Source organism: Haliaeetus albicilla, chromosome 10, assembly GCF_947461875.1.
Source record: "Haliaeetus albicilla chromosome 10, bHalAlb1.1, whole genome shotgun sequence".
Classification (NCBI taxonomy): domain Eukaryota; kingdom Metazoa; phylum Chordata; class Aves; order Accipitriformes; family Accipitridae; genus Haliaeetus; species Haliaeetus albicilla.
Genome location: NC_091492.1, coordinates 42,291,338 through 42,315,754, shown reverse-complemented (window position 1 = coordinate 42,315,754; position 24,417 = coordinate 42,291,338). Strand labels below are relative to the sequence as shown.

The 24,417-nt window shown below is 48.2% G+C and overlaps 2 protein-coding genes across 4 annotated transcripts in view; one reads left to right on the top strand and one right to left on the bottom strand.

Moving 5' to 3' along the window:
- FBXW8 (F-box and WD repeat domain containing 8) overlaps window positions 1-5,519 on the bottom strand; it is a 53,155-nt gene extending 47,636 nt beyond the window's left edge. The window contains exons 1-2 of the mRNA XM_069795324.1: window positions 5,108-5,519; window positions 2,141-2,245 (exon numbers count right to left, since the gene is read on the bottom strand). Of these exons, the coding sequence (XP_069651425.1) occupies window positions 2,141-2,245; window positions 5,108-5,383 (381 nt within the window). The 5' untranslated portion in view covers window positions 5,384-5,519. The remainder of the gene's footprint in view (window positions 1-2,140; window positions 2,246-5,107) is intronic.
- Window positions 5,520-5,698: 179 nt separating this feature from the next.
- On the top strand, window positions 5,699-23,646 carry HRK (harakiri, BCL2 interacting protein). Of its 3 annotated transcripts, none has more exons than XR_011326704.1 (2): window positions 5,699-6,251; window positions 17,634-23,646. XR_011326704.1 is itself a non-coding variant. In XM_069795335.1 (2 exons), exon 1 carries the CDS (start codon window positions 8,817-8,819, stop codon window positions 9,078-9,080), a length of 264 nt encoding a protein of 87 aa, XP_069651436.1. In that variant the 5' UTR covers window positions 8,767-8,816; the 3' UTR covers window positions 9,081-9,128; window positions 17,686-23,646. The 3 variants fall into 3 exon arrangements, 2 of the variants coding, with proteins under 2 accessions (XP_069651436.1, XP_069651435.1); XM_069795335.1 differs by lacking the exon at window positions 5,699-6,251 and adding an exon at window positions 8,767-9,128 and having other exon boundaries at window positions 17,686-23,646; XM_069795334.1 differs by lacking the exon at window positions 5,699-6,251 and adding an exon at window positions 8,767-9,128.
- Window positions 23,647-24,417: the final 771 nt, after the last annotated feature.

Here is a 24,417-nt window from a genome sequence, read left to right as displayed (position 1 = left end):
CTTTTGTATTTCAAGTGCCATACAGATAGTTTGTGTTTTATAGTACTAATTCCAAAAATCAAAGAAAAGCTGTGGGGAAGAGGGGGAGGGGGAAATATCAGGGTGAAATTAAAGTTCTCCAGAGCAGTCTGTGGTGTGATTAAATCTCAAAGAGGCTCTGCAGTCAGGCTACTTTACTGTTAGTCAGTTACCAATTTGGCATAAAGAACTAAGCAAACAGGTTTTCTCCAAAGGCACTCACATAGTTCACGATGCCAATTGTACTAACTGGCCCAATTTCACTAAAATCCCAAGGCGCCTTAATAAAAAAACCTTTCTACGATAACACCGTAAAGCAGCAGGGCTTTCCATTTAACAGAAGAGGGCTTCCCCCCCCCTTCAAAAACAAAATCACCAAGAGAAAAATGAAAATGGTATTTATTTTTATTGCCTTGCTTTTTATTTGAACCCCTAAGAAGAAGCCAGCTCTGCACTAAAAGCATTGGATATTCATCTCATTTGGAAAGCCTTGTAAAACACCAGGCATTTGCTCAGCTACCTGTCAGCTGCCACATAGGACCAACTGACTAAGTCTGAGAAGACAAATGAGAAATGTGGAAAATTTTCTCAGTGTTAAAACACATCTTACGAGAACAGGTTCAAGTGAGAAACCAAAGTGAGAGAGAGAGAAATCAAGTGCAGCCCAAGCACAGAGAAAAGGAGCAACCCTTCATCAGCCAATCTTTTCACTATGCCATGAGGTAAACTGATCATGCCTGGCACGGGGGGGAAGAGAAAGACAAAGAATAACCTTAAAGTAATCCACTTCAAATATGCAACCCTGTTCCTTTCCATGGGATGCAGCCTTTACTGACCGCGTATCTCTACCTCAAACGACAGAAACTCGAGCATATCTGAAAGCTTCACAGTCCCCTGGACAGCACCAAAAAATAATCCTAGAGAATTTTTTCCTCTGCAACAGAAGCCCTGCAAGAGGAATTATTTTTCTTCTAACAGTCCTTGTTCCTAAAAGGCATTAGCAAGTCAAAGATTCAAGCAATAACCACCTGTAGCTATTTTAACGCCATGACTTGCTCATACTGAACATTACAAGTCTGATTTCATTTCAATGCATGTGCCATTTGGATAATATTTGTGTCTTGTTTACCATCCACAACAAAGCTCCACCCTGTCCATCACTTTTCAATTTTTACATGTTAACATTTCTTTCTCTTACAACAGTCCAGGGCATGGTTTGAGTGTAACACAAAGAATGGTTTTGGTTGGATTTTTGTGAAGTTGCAAGATGTGCTTTGTACGTAAGAGTTCAATGAACAACCAGCCTGAGACACTAAATAGTGGCCACAGGAGAAGCTGGCAATGAATATGCACAATATTCTACTCTATTTCACAGGGTAATCAACACTTGCCAATTCAGTTTGCTTTGAAGATTTATTCAGAGAGCAGGTTCATCAGTCAACGTGTGCAGAAAGGACATGAAGAGGCTCAATAGCGTGGGCTGAACAATTCTTAGTCAGGTGTGTGTGAGCGTTTAACTTGGGAAACAGGCAGTTTACAACTACACATAAATTATGGACCATGTCTGAGTACAGACTAGTGAAAGCACTCTCTTAAAGTATCACCAACAAAAAATATAAACTCCTTGCGCGGTGGGAGGAAAATCAGTGTCCTTTAGGAATTTAGCCTCACATGAAATTACTACAAACAAAAAGTTACTACTCCAATTCCCATGGTTCAAGTCACGGACTGGAAAGCGGGAGGAACAGCTTTGTTGCCATGCCCTTGGCACTGTAAAGTGCCGAGTTCTTAATATTGCAGCAAGACACTCACTTGTTTCTAAATACATTCACTTGAATCAAAAGATCTTTGCAAGTATTTATTTTAATTTTTAAGGCTTCGCTCTTGCCCAAGCCACAAATGTTTTATTTAACTCTACTCAACTGCAAGCTATAAATCCAGCTCATTTACTATTATTTTTTCAATATTCAGCTTTGGATGTATTTCCAATAAGTAAAAGCACGATCAGCTGAGCTACTACGGCTACCACACATCTTCCCTGCATCAAGGTGCCTGACTGTTTCTTCAATATTTCTGCCAATTTTACATGGTATCAGAGAAACAAACTGTCAGCAGCACTTACCTGAGCACATCTTCCCAATTCAGTTTTGCCCAGGTACTGAAATATCTTCAGTGCCAGTTCATAAGGCAGCTGGATATCAAAGAAAGGAACCTCGTTTATTTCATTCTGAAAAGAAAAAAGAGAAAATAATTTGTTAGGCTTCTTTAACGCACAGCTAGATAGCAGCAAAAGTTATTGTAGTACGAAGAAAGGACGTTGCATCCTCAGCACCATCACAGTTCCATAAAAAAGGCAGAAGTAATTCTGCCTCCCCTTCCTTATGGGCACAACATCAGAGACACCACGCTGGCATGAAGGTACCCAAGCTACTTTTTGTTCTCTGTGAGTCATATCAGGTAAAGAATATTAGAAGGCTAATATTGGAGCTAAAAAACAAATTGAGGAGAACTGTAAGGCTTGTCTATAGTCAGATGGCAGAGAAAGGCAAGATACGAGCTCTAGTAAAAAAGTTTGTCTAAGGTTTCAGCATCAAAAAGACCAAACAAGTAAGCACTTTGAAGACATATGCCCACTGTTAATTTCACTTACAAGATTTCAAACACAGATGATGAAAAATGAACAAATATTTTGATACAAAACTGAATGGAGATGACCTTACAGTTTGTTTCTGTCTTTCATTAGTAACGTATAAATACCTTCTTAATATGAAATAATACTTAATACGAAAGAGTTGCTGCTTTAACTGATTAAGTATCTAAAAAAAAAAATTAAAAGCAAAGAATCAATCATTTTAATCTAACAGCTAAATGCAGCACATACATTTTTTCCTACATGTTTTTTTGCTTGTTTTAACTACATAATTATTAAGTCTTCTTCCTGCAGTTATGGCATCAAGATTTGTCCTCTCCTTCGTTTCTATCTGGACATTCCAAATGTTTATACCACATAATGGAGAGAGCAAAATCAGCCCATTCTGACCATTTCTATGTCACCCATTTCAAAGTTTTGCCCTCCAGTGTTTCTTCCTGGTTTCTGTACCTCCCCAGTGCTCCCAAACACCTGATCACTCTCCATCAATCCCCATGCACAAAACCAGCTGCTCAGTTAAAACCTACCTCCGTTGTTTGTCATCAGAAAGTCAGGCAGATCCCAAATCAGGATCATGCCTTGTCTCTTAGCACTTCTCTAGCCCCGCTACCTTTGTTTCTTTGTAGGTGTCTTCTACAACTACTCCTTGCTCATTTAAACCTGGACCCTTTGCAGTGCCAACGAAGCAGCAAAAACAGGCAATGCTGGGTTTATTTAAAGTACAGTTACACAGGAAAACCATTGTATAATATGGTTGCGTGGAAGCTTTTAATGCAAAAGGTGTTCTACCCTAGGTAAGTGTTTAGACAGCACAAACATGGGCAATGTTCCCATTAGGTCTTTCTAGCAAAACAGCACCAGATTATAGACACTGGAACCTCGCGCTCATTCTGAAGTTACTTAAACTAGGACCTTACGCCAACCTTTCTGCTCCCCTCCCTCCTCATCCACAATTTTCCTGCACAAACAGCTCCTTTTCCTTTCCCTCTGCATGAAGACCACTGGCTCCGCTGCCTGCTGTGGATTTGCAAGATTGTTTGCTTTCAGGCGATTTAAATTGCATCTATTTCCAAGGGGGACACCAACGGAAAATATAAAAAGAACTCTGAGAGCGCATCTCCACAGCCACATGCAGACAGACCCCAAGCTGCCCAGATGTGAACCAGCTCAGATCCAGGAGCTGCATAACCATTTTAGAGCAACACGCTGCCCAAACTAATAAGATGAGCCATTCGGCAAGCCTTATTAGCTCTAGGCTTATGAGCTCAGGCACAGCACCACTATGAATATATTGCTTCCAAATTGGAGTTGACTCACGTCCAACCAGCAGAACCTGGTCTGTCTGCGCGTACCCAAAGGTATCATCGAAGGACAGACTGCCTACAGACAGACCGGTACAGGCACAACAGTCAAGACCGACAGCTCTCTCGTGAAAAAGGGGGGAAAAAGAAAGAAAAAACAGCTATACAGATTATTTTTTTTTAAATAACCCGCAAGAGTATTTATAGTCAAACTGTAGGCACGAGCTTGCGACAAAGCTCAAGCAACGGCTCATACTAATTGCATTCTAATGCAATCTTAACACTAGAGACAGATCAAGGTCTTCCCTTCCCACATCCCCAAAATTCACGCAGCTTTTCCTTAGCACAGTGCTCACTGCCGCAAACGAAGCGGTAATGTTAAGTCAGCACCAGCCTGTCTAAAAGTCTACTGGAATGAATCCAAAACTCAAATACTGCCATCCCCTCTGAGACAGATATGGGCTCCTGTGTGCTAATGGAGCACTAATTCTGTAAATGGATTAATTTGTGCCTTGCAGACAGAAATTTAATCTGTTCCTTTTAATTTTTTTTTAAGCAAAGAGTAATTAGTTACAGTTAGGTTAGTGAGAAGCAAGAAAATGGGTTTCCCCCCTAGTTTTCCTACGCTGTAAATAAAATCTCTATTGCATTTAGAGGATTTACCAAAGTAACTTTTATCTGGTTCAGAACTGTATTTAAGACTATTTCCAAATTAACTCCTTTATTTAAAGAATTAACACTTGTTTTCTTACTACACCGCTGTGTCACAAGGCAGGATACCCTTAATCGCTGCAGCTGCATCAAACCGCCTGAACACGCCACAAAATATTTTTTTTAAGGGGAAGAAAAAGTACCGCCTCATGAGAAGAAAAGCAGATTTTGGAGGGCTAAAGCCCCTGTAAGACGCAATGTATTCGGAAGCTGAGCTTATACGCAAGCTCGCAGGGACCCAAAACTCAGCGTCCCCCTTTCTCGCCCCATCCCAGACAGGAGGCACCACCACCACCACCCCACCACCATCCCCAAATTTCCACAGCCCCCCCCCCGACCCCCTTCCTTCCACCCCTCGCCCCCCGGTCTCTACCCCGAGGCAAAGCGCCAGGGCCGGGGCACAGCCCCGGGGCCCGCACAGCCCTACCAGGTCTCGGATGAGCTGCCCCAGCAGGTCGTCGCCGTCCCCGTCCCCCGCGGGCTCCTCGGTGGGGCGGGCGGGAGACGGGCTACGGCAGGCCGGGGTGCCGCCGTCCAGCAGGCCGCGGGCCAGCGTCAGGTAACCCGGCTCGCCCGGTTCCGCGCCGCGGCGGCTCTCGGGCTCCGCTGCCGCCGTCTCCCGCCGCCGTCGCTTCGCGTCCCCCGCCAGCTCCTCCCGCCAGCGGCGGCGGAACAGCTCCAGCTCCGCCGAGACCTCGGCCATGGCGGCGGGGCCGGGCCCGGCCCAACCTCCTCCAACCGGCCCGGCCCGGCTCGGAAACCGCCCCCCGCGCCCACGCGTTCCGCCGCACGAAGGTTCCTACGGCCGCCGGGGCCCGGCTGACAGGGCGATGGGGACCCGCCGGCCGCCATTTTGTGGGCCCGAGGCCGGGGTCAGCGGTGGGGCTGCCGGCCCCCGGCGAGCACACGAGGGGCGGGATGGAGGCTTAGGGATCCACGGCCCGGCCTTGGAAAGCCGCTGGTGGCCGAGCGAGGGCCGGGGTGAGGGCAGGGTCCCGTGCCGGCGCCCCGGGGCCTGGGCTCGGCTGGGAAGCCCCCAGCTGCCTCCCAGCCGTGACCGGCCCGTGTGGCCCCACGGGGGAGAAGCCGCGAAGTGAGGCCGCCAAGCGGTTCGTCACCCGTGGAGGAGGCGCAGAGGTGCATTGCTCTGCCACGGGGTGATGGGCCCTGGTCGGATCGTTTCTTCCACCCGTTTCGTTGGCCAAGTCTGAACCAGAGCTTGTGGGACAGGGGTGGCCCTGCCCCACGCCGTGTCCATTACACCCCCTTCGGAAGATGCGCCGCGCTGCTCGGCGAGCCCCGAATCACGCCCGCCTCCTTCTGCAGCCGCCGCAAGCCCAAGAGCTGCCACTTCCATGGCGCTTTGGGGAGAAGACGACGTTTGCTCCGCACCTCTCCGCTATCAACCCAACTTGTGGCTGAAGGGCTGCATCTCAAACAACGGCTAGACCCAACCGCTGAAACACGGCTCCTATTGCTTCAGCTGGTCCAGCTGCCCGGAGGAGTGGAAAGGCCACGAGTATTTGAGTCTTCAGCGCAACTTCTGTGGAGCGCTTGGGGGAATAAAACAGGTAAGTGATACTTGTCCGTGTCAGTCAAACAGCTGGTTGTTGCTGGGCGATGGTGGACATGCTAAAACGCGCGGCCCTTGCTGTCAGCAGTGGCATGTGCCAATGTACCTCCACCCTCGCGTCCGCCTCCAGCTGCTGCCATTCGGCATCCTCAGCGGCCCCTTGCTGCTTTTTCTGCTTCGCAGAGTGTTCCTGCCCGTGCAGTTTACAAAACCCAACTTAATGAACGCAAACAGGCGTTTTGGATTCCAGGAAAAACCTGAACAACCTCATTGTGGGGAGGAACTCGTGTGTGTGGAAACCCCACAAAAGATTTGTTTTCCCTACAAAACAATCCTTTGGACTTGGAGGAGGATCTCCCCAGTGTGTATATGCTGACTGCGCTGAGCCCTGCAAATAGAGGGGCTGCAGAGCAGGATCTGCCCCTGTAGCATGACGTGGGGCTGCTCCAGGGAGGTTAAGGTGGTTTGGGAAGAAGGCAAGCCCCAGGAGGGTCTCCTTAGACCCCTTTGCAATACCAAGATGATCTGCCAAGGAGGTTGCAGCAGCCTGCCTGCCAGGCAGAAGGGAAACAGGCCAGTTTGGGGTGATTCCTGCCCCACAGGGAGGCCCCGCTGCCATCTCCATGGCTGATGTGTGACGGGGAGTGCTACTGGGGGGGGTCCCAGCCCTGCTTCTGTGCTCTGATGGCTGGCAGGGCTCCACATCCCCCTGGGTCAGTGCCTGGGGGCTGGTGAGGTTGCTGTGCACTCCTTTGGCCACCTGAAATGCAATCAGAATCAGTAATGCTCTGGGTGATGAAATCCCCTCCAGCTCTATGTAATCCTCTCGCCACCCCCCCTCCATCCCCACGCTGTCCCTCCATCTCTACACTGCCCGCTCCATCCCCACGCTGTCCCTTCTATCCCCACACTGTAGTTTCCATCCCCACGCTGTCCCTCCATCCCCACGCTGTCCCCTCCATCCCCACGCTATCCCCTCCATCCCTACACTGTCCCATCTATTCCCACGCTGTCCCCTCCATCCCCACGCTGTCCCCTCCATCCCCACGCTGTCCCCTCCATCCCCACGCTGTCCCTTCTATTCCCACGCTGTCCCTCCATCCCCACACTATCCCCTTCATCCCCACGCTATCCCCTTCCATCCCCACGCTGCCCCTCCATCCCCACGCTGTCCCCTCCATCCCCACGCTGTCCCCTCCATCCCCACGCTGTCCCTTCTATTCCCACGCTGTCCCCTCCATCCCCACGCTGTCCCCTCCATCCCCACGCTGTCCCCTGCATCCCCACGCTGTCCCCTTCTATCCCCACGCTGTCCCCTTCTATCCCCACGCTGCCATTTCCATCCCCACACTATCCCCTCCATCCCCACGCTGTCCCTCCATCCCCACGCTGCCATTTCCATCCCCACGCTGTCCCTTCTATTCCCACGCTGTCCCTCCATCCCCACACTATCCCCTTCATCCCCACGCTATCCCCCTCCATCCCCACGCTGCCCCTCCATCCCCACGCTGCCCCTCCATCCCCACGCTGTCCCCTCCATCCCCACGCTATCCCCTCCATCCCTACACTGTCCCATCTATTCCCACACTGCCCCTCCATCCCCACGCTGTCCCCTCCATCCCCACGCTGTCCCCTCCATCCCCACACTGCCCCTCCATCCCCACGCTGTCCCTTCTATCCCCACGCTGTCCCCTTCTATCCCCACGCTGTCCCTTCTATTCCCACGCTGTCCCCTCCATCCCCACGCTGTCCCCTCCATCCCCACGCTGTCCCCTCCATCCCCACACTGTCCCTTCCATCCCCACGCTGCCCCTCCATCCCCACGCTGTCCCCTGCATCCCCACACTGCCCCTTCATCCCCACGCTGTCCCCTCCACCCCCACGCTGTCCCCTCCATCCCCACACTGTCCCTTCCATCCCCACGCTGTCCCCTCCATCCCCACGCTGTCTCTTCTATTCCCACGCTGTCCCTTCTATTCCCACGCTGTCCCCTCCATCCCCACACTATCCCCTTCCATCCCCACACTGTCCCTTCTATCCCCACGCTGCCATTTCCATCCCCACACTATCCCCTCCATCCCCACGCTGTCCCTCCATCCCCACGCTGCCATTTCCATCCCCACGCTGTCCCTTCTATTCCCACGCTGTCCCTTCCATTCCCACACTATCCCCTCCATCCCCACACTATCCCCTTCCATCCCCACGCTGTCCCTTCTATCCCCACGCTGCCATTTCCATCCCCACACTATCCCCTCCATCCCCACACTATCCCCTTCTATTCCCACACTATCCCCTCCATCCCCACGCTGCCCCCCCATCCCCGCACCACCCCAGGACAACAAAGTGACCCCCCCCCCCCATCCCCACGCTCCCCCCCCCCCCCATCCCCGCACCGCCTCCCCGCTCCCCGCGGCCGAGCGCCGCCCCGCGGGGGATGATGTAACCCCCCCCCGTCCCCCGCCCGCCGCCGCCGCCGCCGCTGCCGCCGCCGCCCCGGCCCCGGCCCTCCCTCCCTCCCTCCCGCACACGCCGCGGCACTCGGCGGCGAGCGGCGGGCGCAGCCATGTGCCCCTGCGCGCTGCACGGCGGCCCCCCCGCTCCCTGCCCCTGCAGCCCCGGCCGCGCCGCCCGGCCCTCGGCCGCCGCCCGCCTGGTCGCCGCCCGCCTGCGCCGCCTGGGCGATGAGCTGGAGCAGCGGGCGGCGCGGCGAAAGGCGCGGGGCCGCGGCCCCTCGGCCGGCCGCCGCCTGGCCGCCGTGGTGTGCCTGCTGTGCGCCCTCACGCCCGCGGCAGCGCTGGCCTGGCTGATCCGCAGGAGGAGCCTCTAGGCGAGAGGGGCGCTGGCCGGAGCGGGGAGCAGGCGGGACGCGCAACAGGTCGGCACCGCGCCCCGGGGGGGGGACGGACGGACGGACGGACGGAGGGCTGGGCGGCCGCCGGGGCTCGGCACGGGTGGGTCCGGGACGGGACGGGACGGGGCGGGGGTGGGTGCTGCCGCACGGTGCCGCCGCGGCGGGATCCGGCCCCGGGGGGGGGTCCGCCTCGGTCCGGGGCAGGCTCCGGCGGCGGGGGCTCGGCCCGGAGGAGCGCGCTGTCCGCGGTACTCGCCGGGCTGCGGCGGCTGATGGCGGCTGCGGCGGCGCACGGAGCCCCGGGCTGCCCGGTACCGGCGCTGCCAGATCGCACCGACCTGTCCTCTGCCCCCTCTCCCTCTCCTTCTCCCTCTCCCTCTCCCTCTCCCCTCCAACTTCCCCTTTCCCAGGACTCCCCAAACACCCCCTTTGCCCCTTCCCCAAACTTTTACGGCTTCCAGCCCCGTGCCTCCCCTCCTCCCGGGTCATCCGTGCTCTCTTGAGGCAATTTCAGCTCCGTGCCCGCACTGGGCGAGCCCGTGGCCCCGGTGGGCCGGCAGTGGCAGGGCAGCTCAGGGGGATTGGAGCAGATCCCATGTCACCCCGACTGCCAGCCCTGGGAGATGGGGGATGCTTGCCCCGCACACCCATGCCGGCCAAGCCTCCAGCCTTCTTGTGAGTGGAGGAACTTCCCCTGTGTCCTGCCATCCCCCGGTGGGCTTTAGACCCACGGGTGCTGCGGGGCACCCATCGCTAAGGTCCCTGTGTGGTGGGATGTCCCCACAGGACCATCCAGCGGGGCAGCCTGGGACTTTGGCCGGCTGTGCCTGGCTCTGTGTTTTGGATAATAGCTTGCCCAGTGCCAGAGGCTTTCTCCAGGGGGGGTCCCAAGCCAGCAGCCAGGGAAAAGCATCCAAGCACAGTTACTGCTGGTTCCTAGAGCCCCCACTGTGCTCCAGAGCCACCGAGCAAACCAGCAGCAGGGCAGTGGGACGCACCTGGTCCTGTAACCCTCATTGTCGTCCTGGTGACACCTCCTGGGCTGGTGGGGGTACCTCTGCACCCTCAGCCCTGGGAGCACGCAGGGATACTGAGCATACGTGGGGTCACCTCGGGGATTTTGGGTGCTCTGAAGTGTTCTTTGGGACATGGATTTCTCCCCACAGGCGTGAGGAGCAAGGGCTCCTATTTGGGGTACTTTAAATTGTATCTATGAATGTCCCCCGATGTCTATCCATGTTCAGGGCTAAGTGCATGTCTAACTTTCAGCATGCGCTCATCTCCCACCAGCTCAGATAGGGTTTAGACAAGAGCTTAAAATCAGTCAAAAAATGCCACCAATACTGGGCTGACCTTGTACAATTTTGGCCTAACTGGGCTGTTTGCAACTCTTGGGCCAGACCTTGGCTGTCAGGAATCAGGTCTTACGTTGCAAAATGTCTTGCATGCTTTTTAGGTGCATGAAATACCATTAAATACATATGTATAGTGTGGAGAAAAAGTATGGTTATCGAGAGAGTTTAAAAACAAGGTTTTCCAGCAGGCATGTGTGTGTGCACTGCGTGTGTGTGTGTGTGCACTGCGTGTGTGTGTGTGTGCACTGCTGTATGGGGGGGGCATTGTTGTCATCTGTCTGTCTGAGCCACAACTGGTGTGTCTGTGGGGAGGTTCAGCTGGTTACCTTTGGAAAGCTTTCTTTGAAAACAAAACCAGAACAAAACTGGGGGGGGGGGGGGGGGGGGGGTTGGTGAATCAAAGCCTTAATTTCTATAAAACCGTCAGCTCAGAGGTATGAGTTTCCAGGATGGTGTCTGCAGAGCTGTGCCCAGCAAAGCCTGCGGAGAGGTAGTGTCAGTGGTGCGGGGCAGCGGTTAGAGACTTGGGACTGTGGTCAGGAGCAGAGCTTAGAGATCTTCTTTCCCTTCCTGTTACTTTGTGGCAAGTTTGATTCTAGTGTTTGGAAGCAAACCCACCCCTCTGACTTTCTTGCCTCTCTGAGCTCAAAAAAAGTCGAAATCCAAGGGGGAACAGCAGTGATCTCCCTCATCTAGTGTCCCAAGTGTCCTTTTCTTTCTGACAAGCCAGGGAATTTCCTCCCTGCCCAGTCTGGGACTTCATCCCGTGTAGAGAAGGTGGCAGGTGAGAAGGGCTGGCAGAGAGAGCCAGTTCACTGGCCCCGAGGATCCGTGCTCACACTCAGCCCAGACTTCCTGGCAATCCCACGAGCCCAAAGCTGTTTGGATTTTTAGTTTTTGTGAAGGTTTGCGTAGCTTTGGTTAGGCAGATATTATTTTTTTTCCCCGGTCTCTTCTGCTGTTGACTCTGTGGAGCCCTCACCTTCATCTGGCTTTATGCACTTCAGGCCCAACAATAACCAGTTGCTTATAAATTGCTTTGATAAAGACACTATAGAAAAGCAAAGCATTATCCTCAACACAACCGAGGCGAGCTCCTTCAGCATGCACAGTCCTTCCTCACAGCTTCAAAGGCTGCCGCAGACAGGACGTGCTGAGCTGCCTCCAAATGCTCTGGGGCTTCATGGACACAAATACAAATGTAAGTCTCTGAAAAGAAGATCCTTGTGTGTGATGTGAAGCAGTGTCGGGGATAAAGAGGCCAGATGCGGGAGAATAACAAGCTAGTAACAGTCTCCTGGTTGTCCCTATGCGCAGCGGACTGACCTGTGCGGCTCCTGGCAAGCTTCTAAGGCACAAGTGACCAAGCTGCAGATGAAAATACAATGCAACCCCCGAATAATTAAATATGTCACCTACACCTCAGTTTCTGGGTTATTTTTGCCATTAAACATCTTTTCTATTCATCCTGAATAGTAATTTGCTCACACCAGTAGAGGTATCTGATTATCTGCAGTGTCTCACAGCTCAAGTGATGGTGCAGTGAGCTGAGCTAGACTTAAAGATGTGGTAAGACAGCATTGTTTTATTAACTCAGCCGAGTATTTCTGAACAAGGTATGTATTTTTCTGCCATCCTCAGAGACACTCTGCAGTGATAATAACACTGTTCTGCAACAAGATGGGAAGTCCAGGTTCTGAGCACTTGTGATCTTGGGATTTCATGGAACGGCTCATAAGAGGAGAGTAACTTGTACACTTAATAAATGTGCTGCAAAGTCAGCATTTGTCTTGTGAACTGGTGGTTGCAGAAGGAATAGAAAAGTTAGAGGAAAAGGCCAGTTTCAGCTTGGCTTACTACTTGAGTTCCCCTCCTCCTTTTTCAAGTGGTAATAGCATTTTGCATTGGCTGCCAGGAGAGTACGTACTGTTTCTGAGGAAGAAGGTTGGTAGGTGTTCCCTCAGGTCCTTGTGGCTTTACACAACAGTGCAGCTCAGGGAATAATTCTGTGTACCAGGGAACTTCTGCTCTCCCAGCCCCTAGGTGATGCCAGTGAAAGCAGGGTTAGGGCTGCTGCATGTGACCAACTTGTATCTGTGGACCATGCCTGAGATTTGGGGATGAATGCTTTGCACATGGCAGTTTTATAATCTATAATCTGACATCACCTTGAAATATCCAGCCAGGGCATGAAGTATAGTTGTCATGTGCCAGTTTGGCATACAATGTCACTTGTATTTCGCTCTATTAGTTCAGAAGTGGCAGTGTATTAAAATCAAACCCTACTTGTCCCTGCCAGCTTCACCAGCCTGGTTCTGTGCCCACTGTGTTGCCAGTAATTCCCCCCACTGTTTGCTGTGAGGTTCATGCAGAGCCACTCTGTCCAAAGTCTCAGTGCAGTTAATTATCTGTATTAAAATTGGGTTGATAAGATTTCTGGAGATGTCACACTGAGCTGTGCAGGAGTGCAAAGAAAATTAAGGACCAGAGGCAGTACAGGACTAAGCCGACTGGCTCAGCAGTGAGCTGCGGTTTTGCGCAAGGACAAACATTCAGCGTGTTGCACCCTGTATGCATCCCTGACACAAAGAGGCAAGCGCTGTTGTTTATCCTCCTGGATAACTAAGGAAGAAGAAGCCTGCCCTTCCTAGTGGCAAGCATCCTACTCAAAAATGCCAAAGGTCCCTGCCACCCTTGCCTCAACTTCACAGTTAAATTGCACCAGGAAAACAAACCTTCAACATTAACTTTAATGATAAACAAGCAGCAGAGTTTTCAAAAATAAACAGCAGTCCAGAAATGCCTCTTTCCGCAGGTGGGCTATGGCCAATCAGGCTGCTGCTTTGTGGAAAGATTGGAGCCCCAACATATTTCTTTACTCTGTCTGGGTTTGTAGAATCATAGGATGGTTTGGGTTGGAAGAGACCCTAAAGATCATCTAGTTCCAACCCCCTGCCATGGGCAGGGACACCTTCCACCAGACCAGGTTGCTCAAAGCCCCATCCAACCTGGCCTTGAACACTGCCAGGGATGGGGCATCCACAGCCTCTCTGGGCAACCTGCTCCAGTGCCTCACCACCCTCACAGGGAAGAACTTCCTTACATCTAATCTAAATCTACTTTCTTTCAGTTTAAAGCCATCACCCCTTGTCCTGTCACTACATGCCCTTATAAAAAGTCCCTCTCCATCTTTCCTGTAGGTCCCCTTTAGGTGCTGGAAGGCTGCTATAGGGTCTCCCTGGAGCCTTCTCTTCTCCAGGCTGTACAACCCCAACTCTCTCAGCCTGTCCTTATAGGAGAGGTGCTCCAGCCCCCTGATCATCTTTGTGGCCCTCCTCTGGACCTGCTCCAGCAGGTCCATGTCCTTCTTAAGTTGGGGGCCCCAGAGCTGAAGGCAGTACTCCAGGTTCCTTAATATTCCTGTGCTAAGATCTCCTGGATACACCATTCTTCCGAGTTCTTCCCTAGTAGTTAAACTCTTCTTTTGCCTTACCTCTTGAACCCCCTCCTAATTGTTTTTTGGTCTTCCAAGTTACCCTTCCGCCTCCCACAGAGATGCTAATGAAGTGTGAGCGTACATGGATGCAGGCTGCTTGGGAATTTGACAGGGCTCTTGCCCAGCCCTTGTTTTCTCATTAACCTGCTGCTGCGTGAGGAAGGAAGTGAGAGTGCCTCGTTTTGTCCCTGCCTCATGCTTTCCCTTAGCAATCTGAGGCCTTGAATATTTTTTTTTCTATAAATATATCAATAACTGTTATTTTGTTTGTTAGGAGTGGAATGTATGCCAGCTGAATTGCCTGTGTCATTTGAGTCAAGAAGTTACATGCTGACACGTTAGCTGTGAGCAGAACTCCTTTTGCCAACTGCTTTAGGGGACATGAGCTCAGATTCTCCTATGGCTTTATGCAGGTGCTACCCAAGCATGGCTTTGTGTCCTGTCTATGAATACAGATTAGTCAAAGAAATGCTGCGATGAGACTAGGGACCCCCTGCCTGAGTTGTTTCATGCCCATCCTACTCAGCGTCCCAGAGGAGAGCAGCTTTCGTTTGTTTGGGGTTTTTTTTTTAAACACCAGTTTAGCAAGCCGTGTGATAAAACTGTAGGATTTAAGGCTGGAGAGTTCAAAGTAATTGAGAAGTTGAGATGCCCATATCTATTAAAAGCAATGGGATGTGTCAAGGCTGGCTGAGATGGTTTTGCAAATATCGGCCAACACGATTTGCCATCTCACAACCTCATTGCTTAATAGGTGCAATGAATAAGAGCAACTTTCTGAGCAAAATCTGCATCTCCCTAAATGACCAGGAAGAGAGGGATGCGTCACCAAAGGGAATGTTGGTTCCCGTGAAAAATTTCAAAGCAAGTGATTTTTTTCTTTATCGCTTCAATCCATGGTTTCAATAGACTCCACATTTTTCATATAGGAACCCAGCTATAATTCCTTTTTTTTAATAAGTAAATGAAAAATTTTGATAGTAGTGGACAATCCCCTCCCCCAAGTTTCTACAGTATACGAATGACACATAAAATAAACAATTTTTCAGCAGCTCTGCAGAGGGGATATGCTGGCACTCTTTCCAACTTACTATCCACCCCAGTATTACAAATGGGATGTAGTTTGACTTTCCTCAGCCTTTTTCAGACCCGAAGTACCAAATTTTGATCTATTTGCTGAGTGCCTATTGTGGGAAATTTGGAGTAACTCCATTGAAGTCAATTGGGTTGCCCTGGATTTACAGTGCTGTAAATGAGATCAGAATTTGGCTCAAAAGTATATTCCATTAATGAGTCAGATACTGGCAATGCAGCCAATATGCACCCAGAAATGGCTTTAACACAGCCTAGGATATTTAAAATTGTTTTATTGAAAGATGGGCTGAAGGCCAGGATTCTGGGGTTCTCTTTTATTCTTTCCATGAAATTCACCTTTATGCAGAAGGCCCGCATGAGGCTGATGCAAAACTTAAGAGCCATTTAAGCTCTTAGAATAGGGCTTGTGAGGTGCATAAACATTGTGCTGAGCTCTTTGCCTGCCCCAGAGCAGATTTATCACTCAGAGTTCAAGACATTCTAGGATTTATCAACTTTTACAGGTTTTTAAAGATTTTCTATACGTTAAGTGACACAGAGAGACAGTTTGTAAAATATAATGACACCGAGGATGATCTGTTGCAGGCCATAGATGGCACAGTAGGACAAGGGTTCACAGCTGGCATTTGGAAGAAGTGCTACTACAGGAGAAATAATAAATAAAGATTAAATGTTTGTGCTTTGGAGGAAATCCTTTAATCAACTCCTGAAGTCCTTATTCCAGTGTAACTTGAGTAAATACCTCACCTCTTGGAGCATAAGCAACTGCATCGCAGGCTCTTCCTCCGTATCGTCGGCCCCGTTTCTCAGTACCCTACACGCAGCTCAAGTTGTGCCCCGCTTTCCCACCCCAGCAGTGCCGGTGTGGTTCATTACAAAGACCTCTCTATAAAGACATCTTGCGTGAGAAACGCAGATGCCCACGATCTCCTCCTCGTGACATTTCCCAGGTCTGCAGCGAGCCGTGGTGCTGTCTGTCCGTCTGTGCTCAGCATTGGCCTAGACCTGAGCGTGCAGTCGTGCAAGCGCAGGCTGAGATCCCCGGAGGTCTGGGTGGGAGCGCGGGGTGGCAGAGGGAAGGGCTGTCTCCTGTGTGTGCTGGCCAGGAGGCCGAACCTCTGGGCTACTTGTTGACGGTCTGTGCTCTGTCGGCTGTTTTTGTGTAGCTGGTATTATCGTGTTCATGCTTTCTCAAGTAGCGAACACCTTTCATATTTACCGTCTGCCAAAAAAGCTAAGTAGCTCTGCAGAAAACCTTTTAAAGTACCTCCAGTACTTCCAGAGAGCGGGTGCGTATGTGAAAGCCTGTGTGCGTGCAGATACAGAAGCCACAGAAACTGTGTGGCTAGCTGGTAGCCTTGATCACAGCCAGACAAATGAAAATGTGCTTCAAGTCTAGATGATTCATTCTGGCTTTAGTCCTTCAAGCTATTTTCACTGTTGCTTCAGATTCCTCAAAACTAGAAAGCAAGACTGTAAACTGAGGGAGGGAGAGGTTGTAATTGCCACATCCCGTGCGCAGCAGCAGCTTGAGCAGCTGACAGTAACTGGGATAAAGCAGATACGGTTAAATCTTTTGAGGCTGAACCAGAGACGTTCTAGGTTACTCAGAGTCCATCACAGCACCAGGATTTGTCCTCTTTCCTCACAGTGGAGGTTTCAGTTCATCTCAGAGGCAGCGCCATTGAATCGTGATAACCTTCACGCTGGCATAAACAGGGGCAAGGGAAGTGATTCTGGGTTTACATCGGAGTAATGCCGATCAGAATCTGCCCCAAAGCTGTTTGCCAGCCCTAATTACACTCTGACTTCATAGCTGATGCAGTTGCACAGTCAGCTACTCCCCCCTCCTTTCTCCCACCCGGGTGAAATCACCTCATGCAGAAGGCCAGCAGAGATTTCGCCACTGAGGTTTTTACAAGATCGCTCATTGTCACAGTCCCTGCAAACTAGACAACATAGTCTGAAAGATGGGATCTACCCCAGCAAATGCTGGTATCAATAAACCTAGGTATAAATGCGGGAAATAGGAATTTCATAGTAGATGCCCCTTGGGCAGCTCTCCTGCTAATTTGCACTTAGATAGGTGCCTTTCTCTGAGCACTTTATTAATTAAGGCTTGCAGCCCACCTATGAGGCAAATAAGTTATTACTGCCCTCATTTTACAGCAGCAACTGAAAGAAGTGGTTTGCCCAAGGCCACAAATCTAATCAGTGGCAGAACCAGGAATGAGTGAGTTCTTCCAGTCTCCTGTGATACTCAATGCACCCCATTGCCTACCTGTAGCAAAATTAATGGCTTCCCTAAAAGTTAACATTTTTGTTAACGTGATGTAAATGAAGATGGAGCACCCAAAAGAACGAGCCTTGCAAAATGAGAGCTCACCAGAAATCCTGCAGTAGCACAGGGATAAAGGCGTAATCTCTTGTGTTGAACCACAAAACCATCCTCCCCATAAATTATATACCTCTTCTTGTCAGTAAATTTAGCAGGAGGGCTCGAGCATAAATTTAGAAGAAGCTTTTATTGTAACCAATGCATCAATATAATTAAAACCAAACACAATTCTTTTGCTTTCTTAGGCTGGAGAAAACCCTGTGCCCTTGGAGAAAATTGTTTCCCCTTTTCCTACAGGGAATCCAGAGCCTGAGCAGCAGCTGTGAAGAGTGGAGATAAAGAAAGAAGTGGAAGATGTTGGAAGTGCTTTGGGCAACGTGAAGAAGGATTTGCACAGAAGGAGCTGTTCAAGGGCCCAGCAGCAAAACAGAGACACATACATGCTTATATATAGAAGAATGTAAACCCTCCTGTATGCATACGTTAAAACGTGCATGCCTTGTTGAGAACGTAAGCAACATTCCTTGTAGATGATGGTGGTCTGAGCATTCATGCTCCTGCAGTCTGAGTCAAAAGATTAGTGATGTCCTTGCTGTAATGCTAGCATTTTCTCCACTGCACCTTGTTTATGGCAACATAAACGTTCCTTTCAATGCAGCAGGAAGAAAAATAATCTATACATGCAGAGCTAAGTAATATCTTGAGAGATGGAACTTGCTGCAAAATGGGCATGTCCTAGCCGTGGCGGTGGGGGAACAGGTGCTTAGCAGCTCGGACAACAGACAGTTTGTGTGTGTATATATTAAGCGCTATAGCACCAGGTGAGATAAGCTTTTCTTATGACTTTAGTTTCTCTGGTGCTACATTTAATATTTGTCTGGGGCTAAACTGCCTCTCTGTGGTGCTACAGTTTCCGCAAGAGGATGTTCTGAAACATGGGACAAGGAGAAATCTATTTTGGTTATTAATATTTATACACAAGATAGCAAAAAATAATACGTGTTGAGAAGGTGCTATTTTTTCTTTCTTTCAATCTCTGCATAAATTAAGACAAAACAAATAATCTAGCCCAGAACTTTATAAGACTGATTTTCTTTGGGGCAGTTCTTTTTCTTTTGACGGTTCGGAGCTTGGGAAGCAGCATTCACTGAAGTGGCAAAGACACACCGTCTCTTTTCACTGCAGTGTACATGTCAAAGTCTGCTAGTGCGGAATCTCCTACGGCTCCGGAGCTGGGTATTCTCCTGGATGGTGATTTAAGCAGTCTCAAATCCTGTAAACCAGGGAAGAGAACTATATCTAAACTAATCAGTAGACTGGGGGATAACAGGAGAACTTGTCCTTAGAAGTCAAAGGGCTTTTTTCAGTCTAGTACTGAGCACTTTTTTTCTTGCAGCCAAAACTACCTGTCAGATTTAGGATACCTTCCAGATCCTATTTACAGTAATTATTATGCACATTTTTTTAGAAACATTTTTCCCAGCTTCAGATATTTGCACCAGAAAATTGACCCTCTCGTGGCAGGGGGGAGTTTTCAAAGGCATAAAGGAATGTGAAGAACCCAATTTCCAAAGGAAGTTTGGCTCTTTGTCTTTTAAAAATACTTCCTAACCCTCACCCAGTCAAGGAACAAGCCAAGTGGCCTCTATGTCCCAGTCAAACCTTGCATTTTTCACTACTGCAGGAGAAATGTTTCTAAGCAATCTAAAAGCTAAATTCTCCCTTTGTCAAATATTCACCGATGTGTTTTGGGCCCCTGCACACATATTCTTGGGTATTATTGATCCAAGTCAATTCACAAACAGCAGAAAGGGCTATGCTGAAAGAGCAAATTGTTCCTAATGAATAACCTTGCCCTACTTTATATTATGTGCAGTGTTGGGAGGGATCATGTAGCTAAGTGTAGTTTGTCTATTGATAGAGTTTGGTTGGTGTCAGAACCACAGGGACCGATAAAACATTTTCCTGCCATTTTTGGCCTGACGCTCAGTAATACTCGGCATCCTGTACTTCTTCCCGGCTCAGGCTCCTACTGAAATAAGTAAGAATTCCTCTCGCAAAAGGAGGAGTCTCAGCTGATTTCAGCAGTGATGCAAGTGCTGGATTAGTGACTGCTGGATCGGGCATAGTCTTCAAAACACAACTTTCTGCAAATCACTCAAATGAGAAAGTGAAATCGTGTGTATGGTATTGCGCCAGTCAAATCTGAACAGAAAATAATTGATCAGGAAGACTGGATGTGTCACTTTGCTATACAGGACACGCAGCCCGCGTGGAGGTCTCCCCTCTGCAATCTTCCCTCACCCTCTGTGTGTGTCCCCCACATACACAGAGGCAGCCTTGTGACAACCTGTCTGGCATAGGATCTGGCTTACATTTCTCAGTGCAAGAGAGAGGGCTCTCCCACGTATTCCTCACCTTTAACAATTATTAGCTCCTGAGTTTTGAATGTTTAATAAACTTCTCACCCGGAATACGCATTATTCCATTTTCCCTTCCATCTTCTGTGCATACAGTTTGCACTGCCGTTGGTTCTCATGCCAGACTGGCTATTTGGGTCTGCAGCCTTGAGTTGTCTTGTAGCATTCTTCCCAAAGAGGCAATTCTCCTGAAACATTACAGCACAGCAAAGGAAAAGGAAAGCAAGTTCTGTCCTTACCATAGCGTCTCCACCTTGGGAAAGCCCCCTGAATCGGTGATCAACCTCAGTAGCAAAGCGATTGGCTAATCTCCCTCAGTCCTACCCCACTGTGGACAGGCTTTTCTGTAAAAAAAACCCTAAACCCCAGCATTCCCAGGGGAGCAGTCTCCTCCTGGGTGGTTCCCAACATTAGCAAAAATGTTAGAAGACACGTGCTGCCTGTTTTCTCATGAAACAACAACCAAATCTTTGGTGCTTCCCAAGTGTAAACAAGAGCAGGTCCAGTACCCCAAATCCTGCTTCAATCCTGATTTGCTTCCCTTTGGTAGTTCTAAATTGGATGTTTAGTGTGAACCAAGGGTTAAGTTTTGGAGACTTTCATCTATTAGTTGCTGGGTCAAGCAAGCTTTGCTAGAGAAACAGCTTACCAGCACATTATAGCCAGCATTCACTGTACATAAATTGAATTACTTACTAGAGGGTATGTATTTGTCAAAGCCTTACATTTTCTGGTATAATTGCTATTCTTGAATGCCTCCGTTTTTTGACAAGGGGTGTTTTTATCCTTTTTAAAATATCTGATTTAACCCCGGTTGATGTTTGTATTGGAAAAGAAAGCATGCTGTATACTCCCCTAGTGCTGTTCTTACTGTATTGCAACAGCTGTGTGAGATGGTGGGGGGTTTCTGTACCGTACTAATGGGTAGGAAGCCAGCACAGTTCCTCTCTCTTGCTCCTCTTTTTTTTTCTTTTTTTTTTTCCAGCAGCCAAGAAGTCATTGATTTTGATTAGCTTCGCAATTGCGCCTCTGTGAAGACTGGGGAGTGCTCTCTAAATGAAAAAAAAAGACCTCATCTTAGGTTTCAGCAGACGGTGCGTGTGCAAGCCAGAGGAGGAGGTTATGAGATCATAGTCTATATAGAACACCGCATAATGTGGCTGTGAGGAAAGTCTTTATTAATTTTTAAAGCAGCACTCCACCAAGATAGCTCCTATCACATATTGGAACTTCATATTTCAAGTTAAAAAAGCAGTCTAGTGTCGACTACTAATCAGCTTCTCTCCCCTTGCCTGTTAAAATAAGTCCTTTGGCCACATTAATTCTAGGATGGCACCGCTGTCTGCTTGCAGACAGCTGGGTTACACCCAGGACAGAATTTATCCCATTAATTCCAGATTCCTTCCTCTTCTCTCTTAGAATTATTTTCAGTAGATAAAAAAATATGGAATGGGACCAGGCCTCCTGTCATACACTTTCATGTGCCCAGAAGAGGCATCACCCAATAAAAACATAGAGCAAGTCACCAAAATCAATGAGTTGTCAGCAATGAGGAATGAGAAACCCATCATACTTCTGTTTTAGAGCATGTAGGCATGCAGAAATTACCCTAATTTAGCTAAGCCCATTACTAAAGCAATTCACTTAAATCAGAAACACTTGTTAAATCAGTTTAATCTGATTTGTGAATTTGCCTTGTTTCTATATCGTGCTAAAATTATAAGGGTCTTAAATCCACTGCAAAAGCAGAAACAGTACCTTCTAATGAAATTGATTACAAACAGACTTGGTTAAACCGGTGCAGTTTCTATGTCCACATACACCTTGGAATCGGTCACTTTGCCCTGCTGTAGTCCCTGTAGGTTGAGCAGGCAGAAGAGAATCTCCTTGGGAGCGGGAGAGGGCAATGGAGAATGGGGAAGCAAAACTGAAGGAGATCTTTCCCTTCTGAAAAGCTGCATTACCATGTACAAAATGGTTCATGATGAGCACAGGGTAGTACATCTACCTTAATATTTAATTTTCCTACAAATGGTTTTAAAACATGTCTGTGGTCTTGACAGAAGTCTGAGATATGTAACAGACTACCTGTGGTTCCAAATTAAATCCTGGACCCAGATTTTTTGTCCATGTTAAAACCTTCTGGCTATATTCTACCTCCACAACTGGTGAACAGTATCTTTACTTTTCTTAGGGAAAATTTGCTTAGAGCAAATTCGATTTTGAATCCAAGCTTCAAAGCCTCATTCTTGTGTAACACTTTGCACGGCACTGCTTGCTGTATGCTGAGCTAAACTTCTTCATCTCAGTACAGAAGGTTAGGAGACACTCACTAACCATGTTAATTCAAAATCCAAAAGCTTAGGGAAGTCTACGTAACATGGGACTTGATCTGCCTTAGGAAAACACCAGTATATCAGCTAGTCTGAACGGAGAAGAGGAATCCTCGCATGCTGCTCCTGCCTTGGTCTTCTGATTCTGTCCTGGTCTGAATGGGCAAGCCCTTCTCGTGCCAAAGGCAATCTCTGCTCACAGTGCAGGTGTATATCCCTGTCCCCAGCGTAAGACACCTCTGTGCTTCTTCTCTCTGCCTATCCTACTGGCTTGAATCACGCGCCATCTGCACAACAAGAATCTCTGTGAGCGTACACCCTAAACGCACTCCCACGCTCAGGTCTTCCAAACAACAGTTCTGCCCTTAGCAGTTGTGGGAAAAAGCTGACTGTTCCAGTCAAAGCTGCAGAATTTCCATTCCCCATCTGCGACAGAAATTTAAAACTACAAAATATAAAACAGGTGAATATCTTTTTCTGACAATACTTATTTGAATACAAGAGTGAATTTTCATGTAACTCCGATCAGACTTCTTCGGTGTTCACTCTGCATGAATACTTGAGTACTTGAATTTCAGAAGTTTTTTAATATTTACAGAAAGTGACTTTGGAGCTTGACAAATACTCACTGAAAGCATCTGGGTATTGAACTGCCATTATTAGTTACATCCATTATTAGTTACAGATGCCACCTAAGTAGATAGCAAAACCAACTACAATGGGATTTAGTTTTCATGGGTATTCACGGCATAACCTTCCCAATCAATTTGAAGACCACAATTTATCAGAAGAAAAAATCTTCCCATTATCTTTAGTCCTTAGGACATTTGCAAATTTTCCAGTCTGCTCCCAGATGCACTGCTAACAGAATAAAACAGATGAAATGCAGTGAATACACAATTCCTTGCACATTACTGATTTAGTACCATTTGGATGTAAACTCTTGGAGAGTCACTGTGCAAGTTTCCACCCTCACCAAAGCAAGAGCAAAGCATATGCTCACTGCTGACAGGAGTTCATGAAGGCTCCTGTTTATGGTTGGATGTGGCTTCTCTTTTTTGTAAAAGGAATTTCATATGCTGATACTCTTTGTACATATTTATAATGACTTTAATAAAAAAAAAAGAAAAACAACTGTTCAATGGCAAAAAAAGGCTACAGTTTTTATTTCCTCTCTGAAATTGGAGACAATAATTTCCTTCCGTAACCCTAACTCTTTTCCATTCTCATAAGCTGTCATTAGAACTGAAGTTTCCCCTGTATGTTTTCTGGTCCAAATGTCATGTTCTAGGAGAGGGTAGAATCATCCTGCCTCACAAAACCATCACCGTAACTCACCTGAGGAGGGAGGGTTTGACAGACTGCTAACAGCACAGAGCTGTTTCTTCCACAGCATCCAGGCTAGAAGAACAGGGACTGAAGGATGTTGGTTTAATTTAACAGCTGTATAATAGTGGCCTGTAGTAAATTCTTTATCTTGCAGGAGTTAAGAGGATCTTTGTTATGCTTCCAGTAGAATAAATACCACAGCATAAAATTTCACTTTCTATTTAGCACTAATTAATTTTAACAGAGCAGTGGAGCACTGGCTGGCCCACTGAGTCTCAGGCACCCATGGCCTCTCAGGTACAGGCTCTTCCCATAATGAAGGCCTCGCATACGGATCGTGGTGCTGCATTTTGTCACTGAGGTATCTGTTTGAATAACAACTGACACTGCCAACTGGTAAAGACCATTCCATAAAGAAAAAAAAAAAGGACTATAAGAATGCAAAAAATATTCCCCGTACTTTCCCTTTGATTGCCTGCCTGCCTTAATCACCAAATAAAAAATAGTAATTTTGAAACAGTGTATCAAATACTATCTGTAGTGTTAGGCTCATATCGACCTTTTCGTACACTTCTCCAAATACATTTTCTAGGAGCATTTAGAAAAAAAATCAGAATTAGAAGTGGCTTTTCAAACATTTTGAAAGCAGATACCACCAACCCTTTAATTAATTGGCATTGCACTGAAAACTGATGCTGAATCCTTTCATAAATTGCCTGCCCACAGATCAGTAATTTTGCCTTTTCCTGGTGAATATACCAGACTATTGTACATAACAACATTTTTATGCCCACTGAAAACCTTGCTTCCTTCCTTACTGAACTCTCTTCCCCCATCCCAAAAAGGCTTTTCCCATTGGAGATAGCCACTGGATTCCTTGGCTTAGTTCTCCACTTTCATGGGATCCATTTGACAAGAATCAAATCACTTTGTTTTGGAAAGTAAAG